Here is a 26,245-nt window from a genome sequence, read left to right as displayed (position 1 = left end):
TGCACCCACTTGGGGGACCCCAAAGCCACCTCGTGGCTGAGAAAGGACACACAGAGGCCTCCAGGTCTTCAGTTCCTCCCCCAAAACAGGATTCAACCCCACCCTGGGGAAGCCTAGCCACTGAGCTCTTGTTCAAAGTGACAGGCTAACACTCAGTTATAATGCGTTTTATTTGTGCTGTCCACACTGGACACTGCAGGTGTCTGCCCCCTGAGAGCACCCCCACCTCCCCTGCACAAAGGAGGATTGGGGGATGGATATTTGAAGCCAAAGAAGGGAGAGAAGACGGCGCTGTGCACAGACCTTTGACTACTCAGAGGTGGAGAGAGGTTCTCCCACTGCTTACACTCACGAACTCAAGCGGGACAGGTGAGGGAGGGGGAGAACCGTAATGAGAAGGGGCGCTGTGATCACACCCATAGGATGTTCACTTTTCAGTGGGGGGCAGGGGGTGAGGGGAGAAGCCTGGAAAAGGCCCCACACTCAGGATGCCGGCTGCTCCTTTTCCTTGGTGAGAGCCTGGGTGAGGAGCTGAGAAAGCCAGGAGGCTGGGGCAGCGGCGTCCTTACTGCTCCCCAGGGCAGTGGGGGCAGGGGGCTTTCCAGCGCATCTCGGGCAGGGAAAAATTGGAGCCACCCTTCGGCCTCTCAGGCCTCAGGAGTTCCAAGTCAGGGCCGGAAGCAGGCTCCGGTGGCCCTCTCTCTAGGTCTGTGGAGCCCTCAGGAGGACGGCAGCAAAGGTGCCCTGTCACCACTGCCCCAGGGGATCAGAGAATGAGCACCATTCCAAGTGTCCCTGCAAATGACCTCTCTTCACTCTGCTGACCGGAGTTCCAACCCATTAGGTAGAGGGCAGATGTGGGATTTCACTCCCTGTCGTCCTGACACACACATGTGCACATTTAGGAGGCAAGCAGGTGAGGGGAAAGGGATTCAAGGGACGTGTCCTGCCTGACACATTTCCTGGGGTGTAAGCAAAGAGGAGGAAGGCCGTGACAGAGTCTCCTCGGGGGCAGCTCTGCCTCCTCTCTGGCCGAGTCACTCAAGGCTCAAGTCCACAGGAATTGACAGCTCGCAGAAGGGACGAGAAGATGCTGCAGCAGAAGAGCTGGAGTCACTGGCTTTGGCGCAAGATGGATGAGGTGGTCTCAGCCGCACACATGCCGGCCAGGCTCCCGGAAGGGGTGCAGCGCCCCCAGGCCCACCCCGGGGAGGGGCTGTGAGTCCCCCGCTGGGTGCAGGTCGAACAGGCAGCATCCTGAGGTGGGGGTGTGAGGTAACAGCTGCCCCACCGCTGCTCTTCTAAAGGCCTCGAGATAAACACCCCTGAGCGGGCAGGGGGGGCCTCCCACGTCTCACTGCGGGGCCCTGGCAGGCTGTTAGCTGTTGTACAAGGGAATCACCCGGGCGATCTCCTGTCTGCAAATGGGGCACCGCCTGGGCTCCGGCAGGGTGCGGTAGCACTCGGCGCAGGAACAGACGTGCCCGCACTCCAGAAAGACGCACGACCGGACGTTGCTCAGGCACACGACACAGGTGCTCTTCAGACTCTCCCTGTCCTCGGGCTTGGCCTGGCTCAGCAGCCGGGCCTCGTGCTCCCGGAACTCCTCCTCCATCTGCTTGAGGCGCAGCCGCTCCTGCCGCTGCAGATACTGCTTTCGGAGGATGAAGAAGAGGGTGGCACACGTGACAACGCCAAAGCCCAGCATCAGGATCTTCCAGAGTCTGACGCTCGACTCCTGCCTCTGCAGCAGGCTGTCAAAGTCCTGGCCGCTCAGATAGTACTGCATGCCCTGCTTGGGGGGCTGCAGGCGGACGGAGTTGTTGTCCAGGACCAGCTCGCCCACGCCTGTGAGGGTGGCCCCCACCTTCAGCATCTCCTCGGTCTCCTGGATGCCTTTGGGCCGCTCACCGCTGATGTAGTGGCCGATGACATCCGTGAAGGACTGGATGGAGGGGTGGAACTTCTCGTACACAGTCTCCAGGCCCAGGTCCAGCGAGTCCAGGGGCTTCAGCACCCGCACGGCCACATCAACGCCGTCCTCGTGGGGCACCAGGTCAAAGGGCACCGTGTTGGTCCTTTGGTGAATGATCTTTGAACAGTCGTTCCTACAAGAATGAGAACTCAGGATAAAACGAAGGACAGCAGTTACCTCACGCCCAGGCAGGGATGGAGCTCACCGATACACCAGGAGGGCAGGATAAAGTCTGAAGCAAGGGGAAAAGCACAACAGAGTTCACAATCATCCAGGGCCCCGGGAGACGGAAGCTCATTTTTCAGGTTCCGAGTGGGCAACAAACACCATCACAGATCACCGCTGTTTATTTCCCTTTGCTCCGTAAGAGAAATCGATTTAACTTAAATAAATCCCTCAAAGAAATTAAAAACAGAGCTACAATATGACCCAGCAATCCTATTTCTAAGTATAGCTCTAAAAGAACTGAAATCAGAATCTAAAAGAAATATCTGCACTCCTGTGTTCACTGCAATATTATTCAAAATAGCCAAGACAAGGAAACCGCCAAAATATCCACTGACGAATGAATAAAGAAAATGTGGAATATATATACAAGAGAAAATCTGTCCGTCGACAGATGACTGGATAAAGAAGTTGTGATATATAAATTAACATACACAATGGAATACTACTCAGCTATAAAAAAAGAATAAAACAATGCCATTTGCAGCAACACGGATGGAACTGGAGAATGTCATTCGAAGTGAAGTAAGCCAGAAAGAGAAAGAAAAATACCATATGGTATCACTTATATGTGAAATCTAAAAAAAAAAAGACAAATGAACTTATTTACAAAAGAGAAACAGACTCACAAACAGAAAACAAACTTATGGTTACCAGTGAGGGAAGGGGTGGGAAGGGATAAATTGGGAGTTCAAGATTTGCAGATACTAATATACATAAAATAGATATACAACAAGTTCATACTATATAACACGGAACCATATTCAACATCTTGCAGTAACTTATGGTGAAAAAAGAATATGAAACAAATATATGTATGTTCAAGTATGATGGAAGCATTATGATGCATACCTGAAATTAACAATCTTGTAAACTGACTATACGTCAATAAAAAATATATATATACAAAAAAAAAAGAAAGAGAGAATATTATTTAGCCTTAGAAAAAAAAAGGAAATCCGGCCACATGCGACAACATGGATGATTCTGGAGGACATTAAGCTAAGTGAACTAACCCAGTCACAGAAGGACAGACACTGCATGATCCCATGCATATGAGGGATCTAAAAGAGCCAAACTCACAGAAACAGAGTAAAATGGTGGTTGCCAAGGTTTGACCTGCGTTCACCAGCATTTGACCTGACCACCTGTGAGGGCTGGGTCGGTGGAGCCAGGATACGCACCAAAGGTGGGTTGTCCGATTCCACACCATCTTGTGCTCCTGCAGCGTCAGACGCTGAATCACACCCTTGCAATTTTCCACAAACTGGCTGTTAAGTGTTTCTTTAACAGATCGAACAGCGCCTAAACGGAAACAAATTGTTTTATTTCTGAGGAACTATTCTGCCCTTTCCTTTGAAGTAATTTAAGTTTTGTTTTCAGTTTGAGTTGGTTTCATTAATCAAAATGATAAAAATGCCATCATTTAACTTATGTAACTTACGAGGTACACTTTGTGGGCACTCTGCTAAGCAGTTACACAGACACAGACTGCATCGTTTGGGGTTTACACCAACCCTGTAATGTCTATTTCAGAGATGGGGCAATGGAGGTTTGAAAAGGTTGGGTAATTTCCCCAAGATCACACAGCAATAACCCAGGTCCTTCTGATCCCAAAGTCCAAGTTCTGAACCAGTGCCCCAAGGCTAAAGAAGGCCCTCAATGTCAGCCAAGATCTTTATCAAACTTTCAGAAGAGGGAGTTATTTTTCATTTTACCAATAAAGAAGCATACCTTCAATAACAGCATAAGGCACACATTTTCCTGGAGCTTCCAAAAGAATACTCTTTAAGTCTTCACCCAGGTGGATTCTTTTAGCACCCTAAATGTAAACAGACTGAACTGACTGTTGAATACTACATGCTCAATCAAACAAATGAAAAAAAAAAGACTATTTCCACTTTTCATGTTGAGAGAATAAGGAAATAGGCAGGAAAGAGACTGCAGAGAATCAGATTCCAAAGCTGCATCCTGAAAATTTTACCATATAAACAGGCATGGGGCAGCGCCTCAAACAGGGGCACCACGTACTCTTTCTCCAGTTAACCAAGCATTCACTCCTTTGCATTTTAACTCTTTAAGAAAACATAAAAGGTATTAATCAATTTGCATACCATAGACTGAACGTAATGTGATCTCTTCCTGACAGCATGGAACCATGCATCCAAGGCGCTTATGTGAAAAAGCACCTAAACCAGTACACGGTAGAGCCCGGGCAACGGTAGGTATTATTATCACTGTTTCCTTATCCGATCATGCTCTGCATCAGACGTTACAATAAACAGGTGGCTTTGCATTACAGGACAAGGTCGAGGACCTGGGCCAAACACTATTGGTCTGCTTCTTATTGTGCCTTTCTTCCCTCTCGTAATCAGGTGAGCATAGTTCCCTCTGCTGCTGCCTGCCTCTAACGTCCCCCAGTTCTCCCATCCCTGCTGATTCAGCTTCCAACCTGCTGTGCTTTGCTTGGGAACCAACCAAGCCCGTCACTGCTGCATCAAAAGCAAGATAAAATTAATAATAATAAAAAAAAACTGAACATTTCCTCAGCATCTATGTCCTGGGTGCTAGGGATTCAGGGATGAATGAAGGACAGTTCTGGCTTTCAGGGTATCCCTGTCAACAAATCTGAAGGGGGTCAGACAAGGAAGGTGAGGAGGTGCTGGATACCTATTAAGGTCACTTTAAGTTTAAGCCATTGTGACACAGTAAATGACAGGAGCAAGGTCAATAAAAATGTATTAACCACCTACTGTGGTTTTTCACCTACTGTGAAGATAATAAAAATTATGGCAATAGCAACAATTAACACTTAAACAGTTCTATTTACTTGTTTATTATCTGTCTCTCCCTCCACCAGGCTGTTAAACTTAGGAAAGCTATGACCCTGTTTGTTCACTGCTGTCCCCCTAGTGCCAAGAATAGTGCCTGACACACATTAGGCACTTGATATGTATTTAATAAATAAATCAGTGAATAAGCACTTAGATATACTACATACCAGGCACTCTACTAAGCACTTTAAATGTATAACCCCATTTAATGCTCATACCACCCCTATATGGTAGACATCACTATCCCCAATTAGATAAGGAAACTGAGGCTCAGAGAGGTGAAGTGATCTGCCCAAAGTCACACAGCCAGTCAAGTATCCATCACAGGATAGCTGGTTAAAATTTTTAAAAAGGAAGAGAGGGGGAATTCAGTCAGAAAGACCTGAGATTGAATCAAGCTTCAACGCATCTACTGTGAACTTAATTTGAGTCTCAAATTCTGTACAAGGTGGGGAAAACAACCTCACAGGATTTTCATGTGGATTAAATGAAACTTAAGATGTCAAAGAATACAGACCAGGGGCTGGCACATAGTAGGCATACAATAAACATGTATTCCCATCACTATGAGAAATGTAAAACGGTAAGACACAAACCCCACTATGGAAGTTTTGAAATTTGATCAAGAAAATAGAACCTAACATACTAGGAATCTCAACTGTTTTTTCCAGAAAGTGGCTATTTCATCCTCATTTAGGAACGAATTGGCAAAGCTTTTAAGATACCCGAAGATGGGTCCTGGAGAGCTCGCTGCTTCAAAGGATCCCACCTCCAGCCAACTTGATGCCAACGTGATTTCTGATTCGGATTCAAAAAGTGAAGTATCAGTTACACTCATAGCCAATCACTTCAGGAGTAACTTAGTTATTTAATTAAGCAAACAAGAGGGCAGCTGGAATCTCACCAGGATGTCATTCACACCACAAATTCAATTCCTTGGTAATTAGGTTCATTCCAGCCAGGCTCCAAAACTCCCTTCACAGTAGAGATTTCACACATTTGTTTCTAAGCTCTTAATGAAAAGAATCTGATGATAATAAAGTTAGTTAGGTTTAGGAATCCATCTTCCAAATAAATGTCAAATCAAGCCCTAACCGTTGTATTGTGAAATTTCAGCCAAAACAAATCCACAAATATGTATTAAATATCTACTGCTTGTGAACCACTGAGTTAGAACCTAGAAGGGAAGAAGGATAAGTAAGATGCTGTCTCTGACCTAATGAAGTCCATCTCTCATGAGCGGCCCACACTTTCACAATAGAGCAAGGTCAACCAGAAAAACAATCCTATGCTGGGAAGCAAAAGACCAAAGTTTAAGTTCCAAGCTATATAGGCCTTTCCTTGGAGTCTCAATTTCTTGATTTGCAATCTGGAGGTGTCCTTTTATCTACTCCCAAGAAATTATTGTGAAGAAAAATTAAAACCAAGATGGAAATGTGTAAGTGGTTAAGTGTAGCTCAGGAAAGTGAGTGGTATTTTTTAAATGGCTGTAATATAAAAAGAATATAGAAGCAAGGAGCAAAGTAATTATGTAAATGGGTACAGTCTACGGCTTCTGTACTTGCTGTTCCCTCTGTCTGAACTGCTCTTCCCCAAACATCTGAACGGACCCCCTCTGCCCCTCCTGGGTTCTGCTCAAATGTCACCTTATTTAAAACAGCAAACCTCCCTTTCTCCAGCATCCCATTTCTTCTCTTCTCTGCATTACCTTGTAGTACTTACCCTCATGTGTCATAAAATCTGATTGACTCGTTTATTATTTGTCTGGGTGGACTAGAATGGAACCTCCATGAGGGCAGAGACTAGTGTCTGTTCTATCCACGCGATACCCTCAGTGCCTGAAGCATAGCAGGTGTTCAATAAAGATTTGTCGAAAAAAGTATTTAGGTCAAGATTCATTCTGAGTAATGAGAAAGATTTAGGAGAAAGGAAGCAGTGAAGCAGTTATCACGAGACCCGAATTCTGAACTAGCTCCTCTGTCTACCAGCCGGGTGACACCCCCTCAGAGCCTGTTTCCTCTCTTGGATAGCTGCCGAGAGTGGAATGGCCCACGGCGAATTCGGGGCTCACCATTACCCCGGGAAGGATGACCGCCTGAGGCCAGGCGGACTCCAGCACTGACCTTGAGCTCTTGGGCGACCTGGGCCTTCTGCCGGTACACGGAGTACAGAACGGCGGTGACGACAGAGCTGGTGCCCAGGAGGATGAACTGGCCCAGCGAGGGCCGCCCTCCGCTCTCCATGACTGCAACAAGCCCCGGGTTTAACAAGCCCCGCGGTCAATCCCCGCGACCCGCGAACCCCACCCTCCGCCTCCCGCCACTTCCTTCCACTTCCTTCCACCTCCCTCCACCCGGAACCGCACCCCCGGGACTGTCCTTACGGGAAACCCGTAGCCGGTCGCTCAGCGATGACGCAAGACGCTGGAACAGGAAACGGGAGGGGCAGAGTAGACCGGAAGGCGGTGTTGCCAGGGTGATGGCTGAGCTTCAGCGGCTTCAGCTGGGTCCAGTCTCTTGCGTCGCCGGTAGGGAGTGATAGCTCGTCGCTCCACTACCCTTTCGACGCGCGGCGCACTGGCCATAATTGCCTTGCTTGCGTCATCCCGGTCTCGGTCCTTCTGGTTTCCTGGGATTATTGCGTTTGATGGGTTGTTTATTGTCTCCGCCATTGGGTTGGGAGGAAAGAAGAGAATTAATGTCTAAGAAGCACTTATGAGTATTACACATTTAAGCTTCAGGGCAAACCTTGAGTCTTGGATTTTATTCTTCCACGTTACAGATGAGAAAACTGAGACCAGAGAGTTACGGGGTGTGCCCAAAGTCACACTGCTAATGAATACCAGAGAGGAATTTACCGGACTACAGAGATATTACCTCCAAGACAGCAGGTTATATCACCCAAGTAGCCCCTTAATCTGCCATCACCACATACAATATACTTTTTAACAACTAATAGTTAAAACTACAGTTATTAAGGGCCTATTACTGTGACAAAAAGTTTTACGAACAGTATACCATTTAATCCTCACAACACAGCTATACAGCAGATTTCAGAGACTCTTTTTCTGAACTCTATAGTGATCTCCTTCCTAAAATAATCAAGAGATACCCAGAATTTTATCCAAAACATCAACCTGCAAAGCTTATGTTCATCCAGCTGTCTCCTACAGGTTGGTTATGCTTTAAATTGAAACTACAAGGATGTACCCATTGACCAAAATCAATGTTTGTAAAATGTAAAAACTGTAAACTGCTCCACAAAAGTAAAATCTCTTCATTAAAGCAGCTGGCGATCCATGACATTTTCCTACCCCATTCCTTAATTATGCTAGGAGTCAAACAAGAATTATATTCTGAGAACATAGGGCTAGAATCTCCAGATTGTCAACATCACCAGATACCTTTGATGATTTTCAACCCAAGGGATGATCATGAACTTGCTACATACATACAAAATAAGATCTAACTTTAATTTTTTAAATGAAGCTTGTCCAAAAGTTTGATAACACATTGCGTTAGCAAGAGTGTGGGGACAGAGACTCCTATATATTGCTGGTGGGTGTAAAATTGGACATTATGGAGAATGGTTAGGCAATGCTGACCAAGATTAAAAGTGACCACACCCATTGACAGAGCAATCCCACCTCGAGAAATTCTTCCTACGTAAATACACATGTGAATATGACAAATATATGTTATAAATTGCAGCATTGTTTTTAATAACAAAAGAATAAAAGCAACCTAAATGTTATCAATAGTCAATTGGTTAAGCAAATTTTTTAAACGTGTATATAAGCATACTAAAGTGAAGAGGCAAACTGCAAAACTGTCTGAGTATGATCCCACTTATTCTAAAAAGGAGGGAGAAGAATATGCATGTTTGCATAAAAAGCTAATAAGATTGGTTATTTCCTTAAAAGGGGATCAGGTGGCTAAAGAACAGAGGGACTTTTCAGTCCTTTGTACTTTTTTAGTGTGAATGTATGAGATGTTTCAAATTAATAAAACTTGAATTTAAAAAAGAGGGAGATGAATATGGTATCACTCATATGTGGAATCTTTAAAAAAAAAAAAAGGAAAAAGAGACTATGAACTCATCTACAAAACAGACTCAGAGACATAGTAAATAATCTTATGATTACTGGGAAAAGGGGGTGGGAAGGGATAAATTTGGGAGTTTGAGATTTGCAAATGTTAGTTACTATATAAAAAATAGATTAAAGAAAAAGAAGTTTCTTCTGTATAGCACAGGAAACTATATTCAGTATCTTGTAATAACCTTTAGTGAAAAAGGAATATGAAAATGAATATATGTATGTATATGCATGACTGGGACATTGTGCTGTGCACCAGAAATTGACACAATGTAACTGACTGTTCTTCAATATAAATAAATAAACAAACAAATAAATAAATAAATATTAAAAAAGAGGGAGATGATAGTTACCTGAAACAGGACATACCATGATCACAAAGGTGTTTTTCCCAGGGCGAGGTTCATTCATTGTACTCGGGATGTGCTAACCCCTGTGATTTTCCCAAGTGCGGGAAACTTGACTGTGTAATTTGTGGTAGTGGGGGACTGCGTTCGAACGCTCCCCTAGTTTAAATAAATAAATAAGAGGGGGAGGGTGTAGCTCAAGCAGTAGAGTGCCCCGGCACCTCCTCTAAAAATAAATAAGTAAACCTAACTACCTACCCCTACCAAAAAAAAAAAAATTAGGAAATAAATAAGAATAAAAATAAAATTACAAAGAGGAAGATGAACACACCAGTCACTCCACAACCAACGCCCTCCTACACCCAAAGCTCTGGTCTGGGCACCAGGAGGTAGAACCTCTGGCTGTTTGAGACTGTGGAGAAGCGGACATGGGCAGAGTTGTCTACTATCCCTGGTCCAATGGAATTAGGGCAACAAAGGCCTCTGGGAGAGTGATTCAACTTAACCCTCCTTGCTAGGGAAGGAATTTGAGTTCTGTAAGCAGAATAGAGGGTGCAGTGATGGGATGGGAGTTGGAAAGACGTTTCCTGCAGAGGGAAAAAGACAAGCAAAGTGCAAAGCCACCAAGAGTCTGGGCCTAGGGCATGAGACAGAGAGCAGGGAGCAAGTAACTGAGAAAGGCAGGTTGGGATCAGATCCTGTAAGTCCCTAAATGCCAGACCAAAAATTTTAACTTCATCATTTTGGGATTGGGATCTAGTAAAGCTGTTTGAGAACCAGCAGGGCATGATCTGGCCTGTTTGTTTGTTTGTTTTTTATCATCAAAATTCTCCTATCCTTAGATCATAGCAAGGGAGAGCATAAAAAAGAGGCCATAAAATTGAAAACCAGTGGAGTCTCCACTGCAGGGGAACCGTGTGTATGGTTCTAACTACCTTGGGCCCTCTTGTTTTAGTCCCCAGGCCCTTCTATGAGTTCCTTGGGAGCTCATTAAAAGGCTATCATCCCCAAGAGGAGGGTATAGCTCAGTGGTAGGGTGTGTGCTTAGCATATATGAGGTCCTGGGTTCAATCCCCAGCACCTTCACCCTAAAAATAAATAAAGGCCATCATTCTTAAGTAAAAGAGATTTTTTTCTTTTTAAAAAAAAATGAAGTGTAGTTGATTTACATTATGTTAGTTTCAGGTGTACAGCATAGTGATTTAGTATTTTTTCAGATTATACTCCATTATAGGTTATTACAAGATAACGGCTATAGTTCCCTGTGCTGTACAGTGTATCTTTGTTGCCTATCTATTTTATATATAGTAGTTTGTATCTGTCAGTCACATACCCCTACTTTGTCCCTCCCCGCTTCCCTCTCCCCTTTGGCAATCCCAAGTTTGTTTTCCACATCTGTGAGTCTGTTTCTGTTTTGCATGTACATTGATTTGTATTATTCTTTAGAGTCTACATATAAATGATATTGTAAACCTTCTTATAGGTGTGTAATGGCATCTCATCGTGGTTCTAATTTGCATTTCTCTAGTGACTAATGATGTCAAACATCTTTAATGTACTTACTTGCCACCCACATATCTTTGTAGATGAAATATTTGCTCAGATCTTTTCTTCATTTTTAAAATTAAGTTGTTTTATTTTCTAATTATTGAGAGTTCTTTATATACTTTGGATACAAGTCCTATATAAAATATGTGACTTGCAAATATTTTCTTCAGTATCGTGGCTTGACTTCTCATTCTCTTTGTCTTTTGAAGAGCAGAAGCTCTTGATTTTTATGAGGTCCAAGTTATCCATTTTTCTCCTTTTATGGATCATATTCTTGGTGTTGCATTTATCTGCCTATCCTAAGAACCCAATGATTTTCACCTATGTTTTCTCCCAAAAGTTTTATTGTTTTAGGTTTTACATTTAGGTCTGTAGTCCATTTTGAATTAATATCTTTTTTTTCCAGCTTTATTGAGAAATAATTGACATCCATCACTGTATAAGTTTAAGATGTACAGCATGGTGGTGTAATTTACATGTTGTGAAACGATGACCACAATTAGCTAACATCTATCATCTCATATAGATACAATAAAAATAAAAGAACTAAGTCCCCATGTGATGAGAACGCTTAGGAACTGCTCTCTTAACAACTGTCCTACGTATCAGACAAGTTAATTTTTGTGTATGCTGTGCCAGGCACTGTGTTTTCCGTACTGTTCCCATATCTCCCTACAAAGTAGTTAGGTACTATTTTTCCCTATTTTACAGATGAGGAAAAGGAGGCTCAGTGAGGTGAAGATGCAGAGTGTATCCAACTCCATCTTTCTGCAGAGCTGTATGCCTCAGCGCTCAACTATGCCGACTTCTATCTCGTTCATGTTGTTTGGCCCTAAAAACAACTTAGTGATTGATAGGAATCCTTTCCTACCCTGAACCACACGGGTTACTTCTATTCAAAGATTTAGTACATAACACTCCATTTGGGAAACTAGTCTGGAAGATAGGATTCCACCAAGAAAAATGGAAATGATTTGTAAAATAATCTCTAAAGTTACTTCAATCTCCGCATTCTATGATCTCTGGGATGTTCTCGCGAACAGGGGCGGTCAATGCTGCAGTGGATACTTTTCGCCACAAGGAGGCACCAAGAGCACAAGATACAGAAGGCAAACAGGGAAGACGGGCCTGGTGCCTAGAGAAGGGAGATGAAGGAAAGGCGAGGGCAGGGAGATTTAAGGGGAGCCCGGAGGCTAACTGTGCCCCACACTGGGCTGTATCCAGGGACCCAGGTAAGCTTCAGGCTTGCTATTTGTCAGCAGGCTCTGTGATTACCTTTACCTCCAGCCTCACCTGGGAAATGCAGGATCCCCCTCCCCAACCATCTTCCTAACCCCACCTTAATTATTAACAGCACCTGTTGGTCAGTGGGAAGGACCAGCACCCTGTGTACTGGGAAAGCGTGAATGAGGACAGGCTTGTGAGTCAGATGCCCTGAGTCCTAGATCAGCTCTCCCACTTACCAGCCATGTGATTACTGTTAAGTCCCAGCACCTTCCTGAGGCTCAGTTTCTCATCTATAAAATGGGGAAATAGAAGTAGATGGTTCCCCAGGTGTCCTCCAGCAGGAGTTCTATTCAAGCTGGTTGAAAATTGGAGGAAGAAACATTCTCCTCCCCAGGCACTGGGCAAACCATTTCCCACTTCTAAGCCTCAGTTTTCTCAGCTGGAAAAAGGGGGTAATATTTCTGCTTTCTGCACAGGACTGCTGTCGGCCCAGATAAGCTGATGTGTGGGAAACGGCCATAGATATGATAGGAATTCTCCTTCTAATTACTATTTGTGTTTTGGCTTGCAAAACACATGCAAGGAAGGGGATGAATGTAAACAATTCTTGCTTTTTCTTTTTTAATTTTTTTTTAAGTGGGGGTACTGGGAATTGAACCTAGGACCTCATACATACTAAGCACACACTCAACCACTGAGCTATACCCTTGCCAGGCAAGTCTTGCATTTTAACCTGTTGAATCTGTTCAGCGTCATTTTGTAGCTTAATACTGTAGTTCCTGGGGGGGAAAATGTTTGCTGTGGTTTACTGATAAACAAATTCAAAATTTAACAATATAATAAAACTGTGGCTGAACGGCAAATGAGTAATATTCACATGTAAATAATATAGAGGTTCAGAGGAGGAAAACATTGCCAGAGGCTTCTATGGTCAGGGAATAACTGTAGTAGTAACATTTATTGAACACCTACTACGTGCCAGGCCCTGAGCTAAGCATTTTACATAGACAATCATAAATCTTTTATTTGAAGGAACTTTGAGGGTCATGCTACAATACCTGTAAATATATATTTATGTGTATAATTATTTCTTTAAGGTTCCTCCCTACTGCTAATCTCTAAGCTGAATGACCCCCAGGAGCTGTATATTCTTGTTAAATGCTGCGCCCTCAGTATTTAGCTGAGTACCTGGTATACAGCAGGGGCTCAATAAATGGTATTGACTAAATAAATGAATTAATGAATAAACCCAGTCCAAACTCACTCCCAATAGGAGGAGCCCTTCTACATTGACTCAGAGAGGATCATCCAGCCTTTGTTTGATTAGTTCCCTTGGTGGAGAACTCATTACCTCACAAGGAGTCTACTGCCATCTTGGATCTCTGACACTTCACCTCCTTGGCCATGGTTCTACCTTCCTGAGCCTTTATCCATTTTGAAGAAGTTGACTATAGAGCCCTTCTGCACACCTCAGTAACTTCCTTAGAGTTCTGTCAACCATGAGCCCTAATTCTCATGGGAGGCAAAAGAGAAACATGGTGGCTAGAAAGGGTGCAAAGTCAAGTGAAGAGATTTTCCTCAAGGTGGGAGGTAGTTGTCCATGTGTGAGGCAGATGGGGTGGAACCTGAAAAGAAAACAGACTGTAGTTACTGGAGAGGAAGGGATAAATGTAGGACCCACTGTGGGACGATGTGCTGCAGGGAGGCAGGCAGACCTTGGCCTCCGCCCCAGCCAATCATGATGGTCTCACTCCCCTTACCAGGGATTGGCCTAGGAATGAGCATGTAACCCAGTTCTGACCAATAAGTTGGGATGGAAGGTCTGATAAGGACCTTCAGGGAAGTCTTCTCTTAAGGAGCACAGATTGAAAAAGATGGGCCCTTTTCTGTCTCCAACTAATGTATCTGGATGCCATGCAACTGTAGAAGCCATCTTGCTGCCACCAAAACCAATACACAGAGAAAAGCAAAGCAAGGAGAACCACAGAGAAATGGAGCCAGAGCTTTGATCAAACTGTGCCTGAAAGTGCTCCTTCCCTGAATTTTTTTTTTTTAATTTAAGTATAGTCAGTTACAATGTGTCAATTTCTGGTGTACAGCATAATGTCCCAATCATGCATATAATATATACATAAATTTGTTTTCATCATCCCTGAACTTCTTGTCAATGAGATAATAAACCTCACTGTGCAATCCCAGCAAATTGGCCATTGGTACCACCACCACGAACATCCTAACAGATACACAGATTTTAAAAAACTAACCGCATTAATGAGGAATCTTTCAGTGACAAGTGCAAAAGCTGGACTCTAACACACTTAAGCAAAAAGTAGAACACGGTTCAAATAACTGAAAAGTTCAGGATTGGCTGGATCCAGGGACTCAAATCAATGGCATCAGGACTCCCCTTTCTCCATCTCACCCCTCTATTAGTTCTGCTCTTAGACAGTCACTCCCCAGGTCATACTGAGGCCCCTAGGAGCCCCAGACCCACATCCTCATTGCTTTGCAACCAGTGGAAGAGGACTTTTCTTTCCCACTAGTTTCAATAAAAAACATGGGATTTGTCTCACGACTGCTTTGGGTCACATATTCACATCTGAGCTAATCACTGAAGCCAGGGGAGGAGAAACACTGACTAGCCAAGAAGAAGCGACATACCCACTATTAGATGTGTATGAGGAGAGGGGTGGCCAGAGGTCAGGGTACTTACTGTTCAGTTCAATCCAACAAGTATCTATTGAGCGCTCTCTATGCAGCAAACACTATTCTGGGCACTGTTAACCGAGGAAGGGGGAATGAATTCTCAGCGTCTGTTCCATGAATCATAAAACAAGTCAGAGTGACAGGAGATCTGAGATTACAAACGACATCTGAATGAGTCATAACCATCACAATCATGTTCCCTAATTCTTAGCTTGTGTTATAACCAAGCCAGTTATTGTCAGTTGTGAAATGGGCTACGGTTTACTTTCTCAGCCTAGAACCCCAATGGCTTTGATCCGGTTGTCAGTGTTCTTCATTATATTCAAATATATTTGGCCAATTTGATCAACTAATATGTTTCAACTAATATACAACATATAAGAAGAGTTTTTATTAGCCAAGCATTCGTTCAGTTACAAGTCATTGAAACTTGACTCAGGCCAAGACTAAGGTGCACCAGTGAGGAGTCTAGGGTGCAAATTTAAGGAGGCACTCATTCTCAGCATCATACAAGCAAGCCTGCCTTGCTTTTGTCCTAGCCAGACCCAACTCAAACTAGCCAAAATGGAAAAATTATAGACCTGATATTCTAACTAGGAGAGGCACAGTGGTGAAGCCAGCCTCTAGGACACAAATGCACCAGTATTTATTCATTCTCTTCTTTTCTCCCCTTTTCCTCTCCCTCCTCCTTTCCTCTGCTTTCCTCTGTTTGCTTCAGTCTCTCCTACCACCGTTAGTCTTTCTCCCTACAATTAGATTATAGTCACAAGCAGCATCAGGTTAAGCACAGAACTGGGAGGAAAAAGACCATGAAGGAAAAATCTCAGGGAAGACCTTGCATTGGCTGTCTTGGGTCACATGTCCATGCCTGGACCAATCACTGTGGCCAAGGGGTAGGATCATATGGTTGCCCAATCACATGTGCTCACCCCTGTGGTCTAGAGGCTGGAGGTGGAGACCAGAAGAGGGGAGGGTCTGATGAGCAGACAGAGACACCCTTAGTATTTTAAATCTGAAACACTCTAGCCTTTATTATTTTTCTATTGAAACAATTATTTTTAAATAATATAGTTTGATAACCTGAGGTTTCTAAAAAAAAAAAAAACACCAATTAAGTTACAGAAAAATAGATTCCACCCAGGGTCAGGAAGGACATCGTGAGGAAAGAGGCTGAAAAGATACATTAGAGAAAGATCATGGAGGTCCTTTAATTATTTCAATAAATTTGTATCAAAAGCCTTAGGTGCCAGGAACAGTGGAGTTTGCACTCAATTCTGTAAGCAGCAAGCTTTTGAGCAGAGGCATGTCAGAGTAAGAGAACCTGATGAAAAGCCCCCAAACCATGCGGCCATCGGCTCTCAGGGCTGGAAAAGAGGTAACAAGCCCACGTACTATTGAGGACTGCAGTCACTGAGCACATCCTCCTGGCCCCACTGACTATGCCATCACATGAGGTATAGTCCCCAGGATCGTGAGGACTCCTCAGAGTCATCCCTGATACGCCCTCACCTCCATATGACCCTCTGCTCTTTTCCAGGGAAACCCACTCCATGCCCACCAGATAGGATCTGCCACCTTTCAGTTCTGTGGCCACAGGTCAGTCACTAAAGAACTTTGAGCCCCCATTTCCCCATTTGCTGAATGTTTACCATCTATAAATAGCTCCCAAGAACAGATACATTGAGAAACCTTTGTGTTGAAATAAAGCTAGTATTTACTGAGTGCTCATTGCACACCAAATCCTTTGCATGTGTTATCTAATCAAATCCTTGTGATAACCTGTGGTAGAGACAGCCAGTGGTACCCCAACATTTGTTTCATCCATTCTTTCCTGGTAAATCCTTCTAATTTTTAGCTGGACACATAAAAACTACATTTCCCAGCCCTCCTTGCAGGGGTATAACCACATGATTAAGTTTTGAACAAAGAGGAGGAAAGGAAAGTATCACATTAGATTTCTACAGAATGTTCTTAAGGAGAAAGAGGCACATCCTCTGGCACTCTTTTTCCTTTGGGCTGGCTGGGATGCAGTCAAATAGAGCTTCAGCAGCCATCTTGGATCATGAGGTAGAAGCCAGGTGTTGAGGATGGCAGAGCAATAGGATAAGTGGGGCCTGGGTCCCCAGTGTCTACATCTATTATAATAATAGGAAAGAACTTTTGACTTTTTTTAAGCCACAGTTGTTTTGGTTCTTTTGTTACTCCCAACTGAACCTAGTCTCAGCTGTTAATCCTAACTCCCCTGCACTAGCTGTCCCTACCCACTTCCCTGCTGTATTTTTCTCCAGATCATTGATTACCATCTAATGTATTATATTTAAACAATTTGCATGTTTATCATTGGTACCCCCCCCAATAGACTGTAAGCTCAAGAGGGCAGAGATTTTATGTTTTGTCCACTTCCACACCCCCAGCTCTGCAGTAGTACCTGGCACATGGTAGATGCTCAATAAATATTTGTTGAATTGTAGAACAAAATGGAGTTATTTATGTCAGGGACCAAATGGAGATGGTTCATGCAGGCATGTAAGGGAAACTTAACCTAACCTTAACAGGGATTTACAGCTCTTCTCAGAAATCGGCAGAAGACACCAGCCAATTCCCAAATGCCGAGTCTGTTCACCCCATCTCTGGACTTCCTTGTTCCCCTGACTTAGCTCCCGTGATCCAAATAGGGGGAAAGACCACTAAGGCAACCAATAAGCAGAAAAAGCCAAACAGCTTCAGCATTTACCCCTAAGAAATCTCTTACTCTGCGAGTAACTTGGAACTCACTGTTCCCACAGCCTGAGTTTCCGGCTTGCAAATTGAAAGCCTTGCAAAAACCCCTGCATCTTTCTGCTTTGCTTTATTCAGTGTGCAGAGTCTGGTTTTTGACAGAATGGACAAACTGAAGGATAACCAGCCTTGATGTACGTAGTACAGCCTTCCTGATGTGGGTGCTGAGGCTCCGAGGGGGCCACCCAGCTGGAAAGTGATGGAGCCTGGCTGGGGAGTGAACCCAGGCAATCTGGCCGCAGAACCCACCCTCTCAAACACTAACTAACCTGCCATCCAGTGGGGAGAGGACCCTCCAAATGCTTCAAACTGGAACCATCCCCTGTCTCTACTGGGAAAGGCTGCACTTCTTCAGGGAAGACATGTGAGCAGGAGTCCAAGGTCAAGAAGATTCTCTGAGGTCTCAGGCTCAGTTACTAATGAACATTGGGAATGAAAAAAAGGGAAATCTCATGTTTCCTCGATTCTCAGACACACCATCAACTCAACTGGGAGCAGGAAAAGAAACATTGCATCGCATATATACTGGATCATAAAACACACCCTGATTTCAGACACACTACAGTGGGGGAGATGCACGTCTTCAGTTGAGGCGATGAAGTACGTAGTCAAAAATGCCTTTGAGAAACTTGGTAGAGATCTTTTCTTAAAGCTTTTTCAAATGTATCTAGTTTGGCCAATTTTTTTTTTCTGTAAAAGAACTTAAAACTAGGCTGAGTTCTTTGATTTCCACTCCCACCTACATCTCCGCTGGAGTTAATCACTCCCTTCCTTCCCATGCCTCGTGCATTCCCCTTTATTTCAAGCTGCACAGTAATTTGTACTTATCTCCTTGTTAAGATTCTGGACTGGAGAATGGGAACCACATCCTGAATCATGTCCTACTGGCCTCAGAGGCCCTGGCACATAGTAGGCTCTTAGTGAATATTTACCGAGGGGACACAGAAGGAATCAATGAGCAACTAAATGGAAGAATGGGTGAAGGGTGATGCCTACACCTGTCAGATCTCAGCCCACAGTAGGGTGCGTGTGTGTGTGTGTGTGTGTGTGTGTGTGTGTGTGTTCCCATGTATCTCCCTGATAAAACCCAAGCAAGTCTCCAGGGATTTGAGCATCAAAGACAGGCAGGGCGGAAGACAGATCTCCTTCCAAGCATGGGTGGGGGCAAGGCACTGGTTATGTGACCTTGTAGGAAAGAGCTGCTCTTCCACTGGGGGAGGGGGGAGATCCAGCCTCTGACCCTGCTACGGCCAAAAACCTCAATGTCTCATCAATTCCGGAAGAAAACCTGATGCTGCTAAGCACACCGCCCCCTCCTCAATTCACAGGCAGGAAGAAGGCAAGGCACATTTTCTCCCCCAAAATATGCAGAATGGCAGTTGCCATGAGCACTGGGATCCGCAGGTTACTTAACATCCGTTTTTTCAGAAGTTCAGTTGCCACGGTAACAAAATACCATTTGCGCGACTGAAGATGAATCTCTGTCTCAAATCAGAGGGAGACGAGGCTCTTTGTAGACATCTCCTGGAGTGGTGGGGCGGGACCAAGCCTTCCACCTCAGGGACTCGATAAACATCAAAGAATTAAATCAAATTGCACTGAAGCAGTCTCCAAAAAAAACGGCTTATTGAAGGGAGATGCAGATCCCATCAGGCGGCCTGGGTTGGGGGGGCTGCCCAACGCACTCCCCAAAGCCACCCCAGGCACTGTTGACGCTGCCTGCCACATGGGGGGTAGATGCCTTCAAACAGAGTCGCTGTTGCTGGTGGTACATCTCACAAGAGCAGGCAAACACAGCCACAGGCAGAACAACAGATGCTCACTCCAAAAAAATATTTATTGAGCACCTACTATTAGCCACGGGTAGTCCCATGGATTGGCACTAAGGATACAGATGAAAATCCTCCTTGAGGAGTCCAAATCCTGCCCTCAAGAAGACAGAGATGATAAACAAATAAAGAAGTAAAAAATGGTTTATCAGAAGGTGAGGTAGGCGGACTACATGTAAAATAGATAAACAACAAGGTCCTATTGTACAGCACAGGGAGCTATTTTCAATATCTTGTAATAACCTATAATGAAAAAGAATGCATATATATACGTATAACTGAATCACTATGCCGTACACCAGAAACTAACATATCCTTGTCAATCAACTATACTTCAATTCAAAACAAAATAAGGTAGAGTAGGTGGAATAATGCTCCCCTCGCCAAAGATGACCACGTCCTCATCCCTGTGAATTTGTGAATGTGTCACCTGAGGTGGCGAAAGAGATTTTGCAGGTGCGATTAAGTTAAGGGTCTTGAGGTGAGGATACTGCCCCAGAATCCCCACGTGGCCCAAGGTACTCACAAGGATCTTGATGGGAGGGAGGCAGGAGGTCAAAGCGAGAAGATGCTATGCGGCTGGCTTTCAAGGTGGAGGAAGGGGCCTTCAGCCTAGGAATTTAGGCAACTCTAGAAGGTGGAAAAGGCAAGGAAAGAGATTCTCCCCGAGAGCCTCCAAGAGGAACACAGCATGTGGACCTATTTTAGGCCTCTAACCTCCAGAACTGTAAGATAACTAATTTGTGTTGTTAATTTAAGCTTGTGGTCATTTGTTACAGTGACAACAGAAAATGAACACAGATGGTGACAAGTGTCCATGGAGAAACATACAGCAGACGATGAGGGCAGAGAGCTGGTACCAGGTGGAGGGGTCTCGGGTTTAGATGGAGTGGTCAGCGAGCTGCTCTGATGAGAAGGTGGCATTTGAGTGAAGGTGTGGAGGAGGAGATAAGGGGACGTGTGGGTGTCAGAAGAACATTCCAGCCCAGGGAACAGCCGGTGTGAAGACTCCCAGGCAGGGGCGTGCCTGGCCTGTTAGGGAACCAGCAAGGAGGCCAGTGTGGAGTGATCACATCAATGGGGAGGACTGTGGGGGACAAGGTCAGCCAGGCTGCTCACTAGGGGCCCGATAGCCCATGGGAGGTGCTATAGACTGAATATTTGCATCCCCACACAAAAAACTTCATGTGTTCAAACTTAATCCTCAATGTGATACTAGGAGGTAGGGCCCTCATGAATGGGATTCGTGCCCTTATGAAGGAGACCCCAGGGAGCTCACTCCCCCTCCACCATGGGAGTACACAGTGAGATGACCCTCTGTGAACCAGGGCCCTCACCAGGCATCAAATCTACCTGTGCCTTGATCCTGGACTTCCCAGCCTCCAGAACTGTGAGAAATTAATTTCTGTTTTTTTAGAAGCCACACCATCTACGGCCACTGAAGGGTTTTGAGTAGGGGAGGAACATGATTGGATTTCCCTTCTAAAAGGGTCCCTGTGGTGAGACTAGACTGAGTAGGGCTGAGGGTAGAGGTGGGGAGAGCAGAGGGGAGGCTGTTGCATCAGTCTCCAGGAAGGAGATGGGAGTGGCTGGACCAGGGTGGGAGCAGCGGATGCGGCGGGAAGGGGTCAGATCCTGGATATATGCAGTGGTGGAACCAATGTGAACTGGTTCAGATGGGTTAAGGGTGTGAGGGAAAGAGAGGACTTAAGACTGGTGCCAAAATTCTTGTCCTGAGTAACTGGGAGGCTGGTATGGCCATCCCTGGCTTTGGTCATTTTAATTTTGAGAAGTTTATTTGAACTCCGAGTGGAGGATAAGAAAGAGTCTGGATTCAGAGGAGTGGTCCAGGCCACAGATAAAATGTGGAGATGGTTAGCTTATAAGATGGCATTTCAGGATGGAGAGGCTATAGTTCAAGTGGCAGAGCGCATGCTTAGTATGCATGAGGTCCTGGGTTCAATCCCCAGTACCTCCTCCAAATACAAACAAATGAATAAACCTAATTACCTCCCCCTCGTTTAAAAAAAAAAATATGGTATTTTAAGTTAAGAGCCTGGCTGACATCACCAGGAGCGCATGGGGGCACTCCAATATCTCAAGGTCAAGAGATAAGGGAAACTCAGCAAAGGAGGCTGAGACCAGTGGCTGTTGAGACTGGAGGACACCAAGGGAGGATGTAAAGGCAGTGTGTTCAGGAGGAAGGGGTGAGCAGTATCAAATGCTGCTGAGAGTTCAGTAAGGTGAGCGCTGAGAATCCACCACTGGATTTAGCAACTTGGCTGTCAGTGACCTTAAGAAGCACAGTGAAGCCAAGGCCGGATGTGAGCAGATCCAAGAAAGGGAGAGGGGGAGAAATTGGACCCGAGAAGCAGAAAGTATTTTTTTTTTCAAGTTTTTCTGTAAAGAAAAGCAGAGAAATCAGCATTGGCCGGAGAGAGGATGTCAGATGAAGAGAGGGTTTTCTTTTGGTTGGCTTTTGTGTGATGGGAGAAATGATAGCATGTTTGTGTACTGATGGGAAAATAATCCAAAAGAGAAGGGGGAGGGGACTGATAACACAGAAGAAAATGCAGGGGCTCTCTGGAGTGATGACCTTGAGGAAGTGAGCAGGCAGGGGTGGGCTCCGGCTCTGGTGGAGGGGCTGGCTTTGGGCAGCTGGTCCACAGCAGCGAGAAGGAGGCAGACAGAGTATGAGCACAGATGCAGGTGGGCGGGTGGATGCGCTGCTGAGTCTGAGGATGTTCTCTTCTTACTGCCCCAGTTTTCTCGAGGAAGTAGGAAACCAGAACCTCAGCTGAGAGTAAGGACAAGGAAGGAAGCGTAGGGGGTTGAAGAGAGGAGGAGGTGTGAAGTCATCATGCAGGAGGGGGGAGTGAATGGACCAGGGGATGTAGCAGAACTGCCTGGCAGTCTGAAGGTTTTCTCGAGAGGAGTGGTCATGGATACAGAGCGAGCTGTGGTTTCTGTCTTTCTCCAGCCAGGGTGCAAACATGGAGTGAGTAGACAGTTGGATGAAACCAGATTTGGGATTTTGTTCAGGCTAGTAAAATAACCTGGGGGAAGGGAAAAGCATTTGAGGGGTTTGAGACAAAATAATGGTCCCCCAAAGACGTCCACATCCTAATCCTTGGAATCTCTGAATATGCTGGATTACATGGCAAAGGGAATTAGAAATAAGGCTGTCGATAGGAATAAGGAATTAGAATTAAGGTTGCTAATCAGTTGACCATGAGATGGGGAGGGTATCCTGTATATCCGGATGGGCCCAATGCAATCCCAGGGGTCCTTATAAGCAGAAGAGGAAGGAAAGAAAGAGAGAACCAGAGAAATGACAGCATGAGAAAGACTCAGCCCAACGTTGCTGGCTTTGAAGATGGAGGAAAGACCAAGGAGCCGAAGAACATGAGTGGCCTCTAGGAGCTGGTAAAGGCAAGGAAACAGATTCCTCCTAGTGCCTCTAGAAGGAATGTGACCCTACCAACACCCTGATGTTAGCCCAGGGAGACCTATTTCAGAGTGCTAACCTCTAGAACTGTAAGAGAATAGAACTGTGTTGTCTTTAGCCATTAGGTTTGCGGTCATTTGTTACAACAGGAAACTAAGACAGGGATATGCAAAGAAGTCATGGGATGTAAGCTGAGGGAGGAGGGAAATGAGCTACAAGAAGGATGAAAATGTAGAACATTTGTGAACTGGAGGACCAGGTGGGGTTGAAGCATCACTGGAGATGGGACACTAGATGGTAAGTTCTTACACTGTGGGATGCTTTTAATTGACATTACACTGTATTTGCAGTTTTTGATAATGGCAAGGTCAAGGGTATGACAGTGGGGATGAGTGCTGAGATGGGTGGAAGACAGGCTCCTCAGAGGAGGGGCTGGGGGGTTGGGATGTTGGAGGATCACTTTGTGGATATCGAAATCACCAAGAATTAAGCAGGAGTGGTAGGGCAGAGGACAGTAAGCCAGGAGTTTAAAAATCCTTAGGCTCTGGGGATGCTAGATGACCATAGCAAAGAGGAGCTTTGGGTGGTGTGGTCCAGTGACACGGGAGATTTTAGGGAGGATGTAAAGATTCTGATATGGGAGCAAGAATATTTGTCCCAATTGTGATCCAGTGGTTTGAAGGGTGCAGGGCAGGAGCCACCCTTCCGTGGAAAGACTGCAGTAAAACATCACATGGGAACGCCAGAATTTAACCTCTATTGATCTGCCCTTCTTAACCAGCCTCCAAAATGCCTCCCAAAGATCCAGTTCCGCAGAACTCACACCCTGACATAGCCCCTTCCCTCACTGGACCAGGACTGGCCCTGTGTGACCAAAACAATATGAGAAACACCCCGTGACTTCTGAGACTAATCGTAAAAGGCGTGGTAGCTTCTGTTTGGGCCTCCTGGCTCATTCACTCTGGGGAAAACCAGCCACCAGGCCATGAGGACACTCAAGCGGTTCCCTGCAGAGAAACCAAGGCCTCAGCCAACGGCCAACACCATCTTGTCAGGCACACGGGCGAGCCGTGTCTGAGTGGACCCTCCAGCCCAGGTCAACCTTTTGGATGACCACAGCCCCAGCCAACATTTGGCTGAAACTTCACGAGAGATCCCAAGAATGGCCCCACTGAGCTGCTCCCAAATTCCTGACCCACAGAAACCAGGAGTGGTATTGAAATGATGATGGTTGTTTTAAGGTCCTCCCTTACGGGGGGATGTGTTACCCACAGATAACTAGCACACTCGTTCTTTACTATTTAGTAGTCCCTCCTCTGGCAACACTCCACGTTTCAAATGAAGTGACTTCCTCCAGCAGACCGCCTCTGATCCCCTTGCCTAAATCAGGACCCCCTTTCAGAGCACTCTCTCCTTCTAGCCACACAATTAAATAATTATCTGCATAATCATTTGTTTAATAATCTGCAACACACAGCCCTCTCCCAAACAGGACTGTAAGCTCCGGAGGAGAGGGCCCACGTATGTCCTGCTCTCCTCCAAACCCTGTGCCTACACATCAAGTGTTCAGAAATTGTTTGTTGAATGGTTGCTTGACCAAGTGAAGAGTGACTATGTGTGGTTAGATGAGGGGGTCCAGCGGGGCCGTTCACAGTGAGATCGGTATCAGTACAAAATGGAGCCAACCTCAATATCCCCTCCTCTGACCCTGTCTTCGCTCCCACCTGCTCTGGCTCGGGGCCTGAGGGCTGCAGGTGTCTCCCCTTGCCTGCATCCCTGAGATACAGCTGTATCCAAATACCAGCTTTTCTTTAGACTGTTCTGTTTGCTTTGCAAACATGATTTTGCTTTGCACTGGACTGTAATTTGATGGATGCACGAGCTTATCTCATGAGTTCAAGTGCACTGAAGGTAACATCTTCATCCATCACCTTTGCTCACCTCATAATGTACATTCATACTACTCAGTACTTGGGCATCTGATTATAGACTAATGCTATTCCAAAGACTCCTTTGTGCTTAAAATCCTTCAGAATGAATAGTAATTTTGGTCACATTCCTCTTTTTATTTATTTTTTAGTCACAAATACACATGCATAGTTTTTCCAAAGGTTAAGAACATGACAAATGGATTTTAGTTATTGCTCTGTCAGTTACTAGCTGTGTGGCCTTAGGGAAGTTATTTAACCTCTCTGAGCCTCAGCTCCCTCACTGTAAAATGAGAATTATAATAGTTCCTACCTTGCAGAAGTAATCATGAGGATTGGCTATGACAAAGGAAAAGATTTTGCATAATGTAAGCTTTAAGTAAATATTGGTTTGTTATAATTAGAAATGAATGAAGCCAAAGGAATTAGAAATAAATATGGCTTCAAACAAAGTCAAACAATTACAGCTTCAAACAAATGTGCAGCAGAATTTTGGATGTTCATGAGCATTCTAGAGCAAACTCTTCTTTTAAAAGAAATATGCTCACACAAATGTTTACCAATTTAGCACCCAAAAGCACGTGCGCACACACACATCCTTAAAACTGAAATACATCCACATGGTAAATCACAGCTCATTTCTATTCATCACTTTTAAAATCATTACAACCACCTGGATATGAAGAAAATTGTCCTTTAAGAGCATTGAAAACCTTGCCAAAGTCTCTCTAAATGAAGCGTTCCCAGCCTTCAAGAGAAGTATCGCACCAATTGCTATCCACCTTTTTCAGAGGCGAAAAGCAGGCAGCCCAAGGGCACAAAATGAGTCATTGTCGGAAGTGAGGTTTTTTTTTTTTTAAATAAAAGTGTATGTGCTACCCTTTAAGAATAGCATACCGACCTGCCATCAATTAGGGATTTGCTCTAAGCAATTTTTTTTTTTTATAGTGGAAAGGATGAAAACAGAGTCAGATGGAGGGGACACATCTCATTCAGCTAGTCAGCAACCATCTTCTGAGTACCTACTACATTCCAGCTGCCGTCCAGGGCAGCGCAGAGTTAGCAACATACAGGACAGATGCATTCCCTTCCCTCAAAGTGCCCGGAGCCTTGGGTCTAGAGAAAGGCAGGCATTAAATAAATGGTTACCCAAAGAATGAACTGATGACAATTCTAATAAATGCTTTGAAGGGTGCTTTGAGGGGCCCAACCAAGGAAGTTAGGACAGTTCAGGGAACTACTTCCCTAAGAGTGGTGACATTTAAGCACTGGCTTGAAAGATGAATAAGCTGGAAGAGATAAGA

At 44.9% G+C, this 26,245-nt stretch overlaps 1 protein-coding gene and 1 non-coding gene across 2 annotated transcripts; one reads left to right on the top strand and one right to left on the bottom strand.

Moving 5' to 3' along the window:
* Positions 1 to 152: 152 nt before the first annotated feature.
* MUL1 (mitochondrial E3 ubiquitin protein ligase 1) lies at positions 153 to 7,370 on the bottom strand. The gene is made up of 4 exons (XM_010957431.3): positions 7,158 to 7,370; positions 3,935 to 4,022; positions 3,385 to 3,505; positions 153 to 2,108 (listed from the first exon to the last, which is right to left on the bottom strand). The coding sequence occupies exons 1-4, from the start codon at positions 7,275 to 7,277 to the stop codon at positions 1,379 to 1,381; spliced, it is 1,059 nt and encodes a 352-aa protein (XP_010955733.1). The 5' UTR covers positions 7,278 to 7,370; the 3' UTR covers positions 153 to 1,378.
* Positions 7,371 to 9,475: 2,105 nt separating this feature from the next.
* On the top strand, positions 9,476 to 9,639 carry LOC123617608 (U1 spliceosomal RNA). Its single transcript, XR_006725780.1, has one exon. It is a non-coding gene; the product is annotated as a U1 spliceosomal RNA (small nuclear RNA).
* Positions 9,640 to 26,245: the final 16,606 nt, after the last annotated feature.

This window comes from Camelus bactrianus, chromosome 13 (assembly GCF_048773025.1).
Source record: "Camelus bactrianus isolate YW-2024 breed Bactrian camel chromosome 13, ASM4877302v1, whole genome shotgun sequence".
NCBI lineage: Eukaryota > Metazoa > Chordata > Mammalia > Artiodactyla > Camelidae > Camelus > Camelus bactrianus.
Note: the sequence above shows the minus strand (reverse complement) of the source record. Positions and strands in the feature narration are given on the sequence as shown.

Coding starts and splice junctions, on each gene's coding strand:
- MUL1 (XM_010957431.3), bottom strand. CDS start 7,277: ATGGAGAGCGGAGGGCGGCCCTCGCTGGGCCAGTTCATCCTCCTGGGC. Junction 4,023..7,157: donor AGGTCGCCCAAGAGCTCAAG/GTCAGTGCTGGA, acceptor GTTTACATTTAG/GGTGCTAAAAGAATCCACCT. Junction 3,506..3,934: donor GCCTTATGCTGTTATTGAAG/GTATGCTTCTTT, acceptor GTTTCCGTTTAG/GCGCTGTTCGATCTGTTAAA.